The 5,950-nt window shown below is 34.9% G+C and overlaps 1 protein-coding gene across 2 annotated transcripts; it reads left to right on the top strand.

Moving 5' to 3' along the window:
• Nucleotides 1–372: 372 nt before the first annotated feature.
• MS3_00005464 (uncharacterized protein) lies at nucleotides 373–5,546 on the top strand (the record flags this gene model as incomplete). Of its 2 annotated transcripts, XM_035730567.2 has the most annotated exons (8): nucleotides 414–558; nucleotides 591–701; nucleotides 736–926; nucleotides 958–1,052; nucleotides 1,085–1,318; nucleotides 2,672–2,943; nucleotides 4,980–5,086; nucleotides 5,178–5,546. In XM_035730567.2, 8 exons carry the CDS (start codon nucleotides 414–416, stop codon nucleotides 5,328–5,330), a joined length of 1,308 nt encoding a protein of 435 aa, XP_035588071.1. In that variant the 3' UTR covers nucleotides 5,331–5,546. The 2 variants fall into 2 exon arrangements, with proteins under 2 accessions (XP_051073463.1, XP_035588071.1); XM_051213536.1 differs by having other exon boundaries at nucleotides 373–558; nucleotides 595–926.
• Nucleotides 5,547–5,950: the final 404 nt, after the last annotated feature.

Genomic DNA, 5,950 nt, shown 5'->3' on the forward strand with positions numbered 1-5,950 from the left:
TTGGTTTGTAAGCTAAATACCAGAAATTCACTAAAGTTTTCATTACCTAAATGTTGAATATTAGTAGGGTTGTACAGAGTACATATGAGTCCTTTTCAAGCTAGTTTCCGTAAGCCGAAAATTTTACTTGCAGAACTGATGGTGATGTTGCCAGCAGCTGACGCCTTTAAAAGAAAGGTAAAACGTTAACATATGATTCAGTAGTGTCATAGACCTTTTAATACACTATGTTCCTGAATGATAAGCGTAGGGATTCGTATACCATTCTACAGAAGAATTACCTTCAATGTCTTTAAAATCAGTCTCAAGTGCCTTTTTTCATCTTTGACTTAACAGCATTATAAGTGACTAAACCAGTGAAGTTTGAACATAGGCCTTCGCGTACGTCAGCTTGGCGCCAGTACAACGTCACTATGCAAATAATGTGGTTGCATTTATTGGTGCTATTATTTTCAACTTTTGTGGTTAGTTACGAAGATAAATCGAAAAATCTGCTGGTGCTTCTGGAGAATTTTCATATTAAAGAGACTCATTCCACTTTTTTAAATATGTTGACAAGTAAGTTCAAATAAAGTTATAATATGAATTAGACAGGGGCTATAACTTGACCACAAAACTTGCTGATGAATCATCTATTTCACTAAAATACCTTGGGGAATATTTATATTCGGGCCTAATTATTCTAGCCCCATCTGTTAGCGGTGCGTCCAGTTTTTCGCTAATTTAGAATACTAGAGTTTGGGGGTGCATTAAACGTTAAGGAAATAACCAATTTCGTTGACGATGGGGGAAACCTCGTTGTAGTTGCTGGCCCAAATGTGGGTGAATCTATTCGGGAGTTGGGGAGTGAATGCGGGGTGGAGTTTGACGAAGAAAACACTATTGTTATCGACCATTTCAATTTCGACAAAAAGGATGATGGTTTAGTAGGTTTTCATAATATCTTAATGTCAATAGCACTCTTTAATCACTGTGCCTGTAAATAATCTGGTCAAAAGCAATGTGATAACTGGGGGGAAAGTCGACACACCATTGTTATATCGTGGGATAGGGTAACTTGACGTATATATTTTAACTGTGATAGTATTTCAGCTGATCAAACTAACCCTTTGCTCATTGATGTCTTACACGGATCGAAGACTTCTTACAGCTATAACCCAGACAAGACCATAGTAGATTATCCAAACACTGTCGGCACAAACACTCAGCTGATCACAGCATTACAGGCAAGAAATAACGCTCGTGCCTTGTTCATTGGTTCGTTGGATTTCTTATCGAATTCGTTTTTTGAATCTACCGTTGAGACTGAGTCTCAAAAGTAAGTTGGAGAAAATCTTATATGCTCGGTGAATATTAATGTCACAATTATCGTATCAGCTTTGGTCACTCAGATTTTAAGATGATTCGTTGAGTACAGATAAAACACGATGTTCCTTGAGCGGCTTAAGCTATGAACTTAAATGACTAAATCTCTGACTAGGATTCCCTAAAACTAACTTTTCCGAGTTCGATGAAGACTGTGTTTGCTTTTGTCTTGGTTAGTGATACCAGAAATAGCCAACCTTTTTTTTTAAGTGTGCAAGTTTTCTTAGAGTATATTGAGGTTCTCTTAGCTACCAATCGCTTAGGTTCGGCAGAACTAAAATACATTGTGTTCAACACGCTCAACCACATTTATAAAGTTAAACAGTAGCCGGAGCCAATGCTAAAACAGCACTTGGGGGATGTGTAAAAATGAATTCTAAACACTCATCGCCATCCGTAGAATTGAAAAGGCTTTATTCATTGTTGAAATTATTACTTAACATGACTGCGTCAGTTACAGATTCTCTAGATGACTAGTTTCTCACCCTGGTATTTTCTTCTAGAGTCATGACTGAACTGGGCGACGTTTATGAATTAAGATATCTGTTACTGTTATGGAATATTTTTTAAAGTGTCAATATGTCGAAAAGAATCCTTGTCTATAGCTGATACCATGTGACTGACTGACGGCTCCTCGCAAGACATTATTATCAGCGCAAACCCTCTAGTTAATATCATAAGAGAAATTAATTAACCAGCTAAACAGAGTTTATCTGAATAACATTCTTGTACACAAGATATCAGGTACAAAGTAGGAATGATCAATTTCGTTCCAAATGGCTGAAGGACATCAGTCTTTTAGAGCATTCACTGACCAGTGAATTAAAACCTGATGGTTTAGTCCAGTCATTGCCAGACTTCGATCACAGACATAATTCAACATGGCTACTTTAGATGATACTTCAAGTTTTGTCCGATCATGAGTGTTTTGGTAGAGACGTCTTAGTAATGTGATGTACTTTCTACGTCTTTATGTGACATTACTCCTGAGACGTTTTGATCAACATTTCAATAATTAACACATCTAGATGTCGGTGAATATGCATGTATTCCAGATCCTGGGATAAATTATGCGCTACTATGTTTGTACAGTAGAAAACTCATCCTGAAATATTGCCGTGAATGTGTTACAATATCTTTTAAATATCGAAATTCAAGTATTTTATATCAGTTATATGTTTTATTTTCTTGGTAAATATGTTTTGTACATTAGCCTGTATCCAATCTTGTGTTAGTCCGATTTGTTTTGAGATAATTATTTCTCATACTTGATCTTGTTTCATTTTAAATGTCTGTTATCGTACAGGAGTGTGATTTGTGGCAACCAAATGCTTACTGATAATCTGTTGCGATGGGTTTTGGGTGAGCGTGGTCAGCTGCGACATGTTTACGTGAAACACCACCGAGTGGGTGAAACTCTTCCACCTAGCCAGTATACAATTTTGGATGACGTTATTTACATAATCAAAATCGAAACAAAGGACGATAACGGGAATTGGGTTCCTTTCAATGCAGACGATGTCCAGTTGGAGTTTGTGCGAATTGATCCATTTATCAGAAAGAAAATGGAACACAAAAGTATGGTAGTCAGCTCATTATTTTGTTTAGATATCTGTAAATCCACTTTTGACATTAATTTTCTGCCAGAAGCAAAATATAAAAACATAGGTTCGTAATGATTCTTACATCAAATATCAAGCTCACTTTATGGAATAATTCGCAACATATTGTCGACTCTTGTGGTACAATTCTTGTCCATAAAAACCTTTGCAGTATTATATGTACTTGTGTTCTATCCACAAGGTGATACAAGTTATAACGATAAGTAACTATTAAAATTATTATGACCCTTCCATTTGAAGACTTTGGGGGTCATAAAGTAAGACTAAAAGGATAAAGATTTTTAAGAGATTTGGCACTAGTTATAATAATAAGTCTAGAATCATTTCGAAGACTAAGTTTTGGGAGTTCACCTCAGTAGTTTGAGTTTGTGTAATAGGTAACCTTATGCCTTTTTATCTCAGAAAAATTATAAACTAGTCATAAGGAGGATTTTAGGGATTACTACGTCGATAGTCAATACTTAGTGTTTTTTGTCAACTGAAGTTCATCGCCATTTCTAAGTAAAAATAGTGTAATTTTTTTCGTTTTAGTAAAAAGTGTATTATGATCGTTAGTTTAGTCATCTTTTCTAAGTTCTTGTTTTGCCTGCTGTGAACATTTTCGTCAGCTTTTACAATGAGATTTAGAAGTAGAAAATAGCTCAAAAAGCAAACTAAGTAAATTTGTAGAATGAAGCTTTAACCTGTTAGATACAGTACAAACTTATTAGTTAATCTAGTCCAATTATCCAAAGATTTTACCGAAATATACGTCCCTAAAGTGTTAAACGCGATCCAACGTCATCGTAAACTACTTCAAGTTTACAAAAAGTATTTGGTGAATTACGTTCATCCACGAGGTTAAGACGGCATCACCTTTTGGATCTTTATTTAGTTATCTTTGCAACATGTTCTGCTTGCTCAGTCAGTCTCCTTCAATGAAGCACACACGTGAGGTGTAGATTGTGTATGGTGTTTATTGTACGTCCAGTATTTTAATTAATTCCTTTCCAAGTGCTTATTGCTTTAAGTCTAACCTCCCCAATTTTAATTTACTGCTTTCGCTGCATACATTTAAATGTTGTTTCTCATTAGTGATTTCCATTCTTTATAATCGTACAACAAAATCCTGGGATTTCACTTCGTGAGCTTAGTTTGTGTAAACTGGTCGGTAACTAAACTTGTCTTGGCATTCTCATCAGTCCTGATAGATCAATAACTGGTATCAGCATGGATACGGAAAATCCGTCCGGTTCTTACCGATTGGTGACACCTGTGTTATAGACAAAATGTTAGTCTACCTAATGGTGAGGTATATTACTCAGGAGTTCGCCCTGTAGTACCTAATGGTTTTAAAACATGGCACACGGAGGTAAAAAAGATTGGGTGGTGGCTGGTATTCGATCACGATTTCCTTCAAGCATTGCTTGCTTATGGTATGCGTAGTGTTGAGGTTAAATGTATAGCTTGAGATAAATATGGCAAATCGGTTAATTGGGTTGTGAATCTTCATTAATTAAGGTAATCGGGTTATATGCCTCATCTACTACCTATCCCGACACAGTACTGGCTGCCATTGAACCAGGTTAAACAAATGCTAGAGGTTGGATCATAAAATCATGGTATATGTATACAAATTTTCTGTTGATTTGACGTATATGAAAAAATGCAGAGTCACAATTCACCCCAATGTCCCAAATCTATTCACTACTCATCTTCTAATTCCTAGGTTTTAATGTTTTATAATTTGAATCCTTTATTTCACTCCTTATAATCGAATTCCTTGGATTTGGTTTCTTACTACCATCGGTGTTACTTTTATTTTTATTTCTATAGTATTCATCTTGGTAGTTTTCTTCTAGTTGTGACGATATGACATAGATGTGGCCTACAAGTGTTATATAACTCTTACAACTAGTGTGTACTTCCACGAATTCACGTAGTTGCTTTTTTATTTTATTTAACCAGCATTATATTTCTAATCTGAATTTTCCAATCGTCACATTTTTGTAGATGGTGAATACAAACTTGTTATGAAACTACCTGATGTGTACGGAGTTTTCAAATTCGTAGTTGATTATTATCGTGTTGGCTATACACACCTACTAAGTGTTACACAAGTAAGTTCTTGGTTTTCTAGTTTTTGCTCTATCCACCCTCCCAAATATTCTGATCTGAAACCTAAATAATGTATTGTTTATCTTCATACAGGTTCCTGTTCGTCCATTTACTCATACACAATATGAACGATTCCTCGTGGCTGCTTATCCTTATTATGGTAGTGCTATATCAATGATGATTGGCCTAATATTATTTAGTTTTATATTTTTGTATTTAAAAGATGATAAAGAAAAAGGTGAATAATAGAAAACTCGACAACAACGCTTTGTGTGATGTACATGTGTGTATTTTCAACACTTCTTTTTTTGAAAACAATTTCATGTCTGTATTGTATGAAAATAAAATTTAATTTTACTATCTTGTGTAGATTAGGTATTTATTTTTGACCTAGTTTACAGTGACTCTTTATTCTTTTGTTAATCATTTTCCAGTTTGTATTATATGTGCTTTTAAATTAAAGCTTCGTTCTTATTATTTGGAACTAGATTACATGTCTCATTTAATTCTGTATGGTTAAAGCATGTACTTTATGTTTTCAACACACTCTATTTTGAGTGAAGAAAGTATCTGTTGACAAATGAATTCAGTTAAGGGTGATAGTTTTCCCGTTACTTTTATGTGGAAACACAAAAACCACTGGTATTTCTTTTATATTTAAAATATTTTAAGGGAATAATTCTCAAACTGTTGCGTTTTGGGGTCGCTTACTCATTATATGCGTTTATTGGTGGTTTGAGCAGTTCGGAGGACTTTATGAATCAACTTCGAAAATAACCAACGTCTGTTAGTGTTGCAGAGGTTCTGTCCTTACTCAATTTCGAGATCCCAAACGTTATGTTTTTACACAAACATTTTAAGGGGTA

Source organism: Schistosoma haematobium, chromosome 1, assembly GCF_000699445.3.
Source record: "Schistosoma haematobium chromosome 1, whole genome shotgun sequence".
NCBI lineage: Eukaryota > Metazoa > Platyhelminthes > Trematoda > Strigeidida > Schistosomatidae > Schistosoma > Schistosoma haematobium.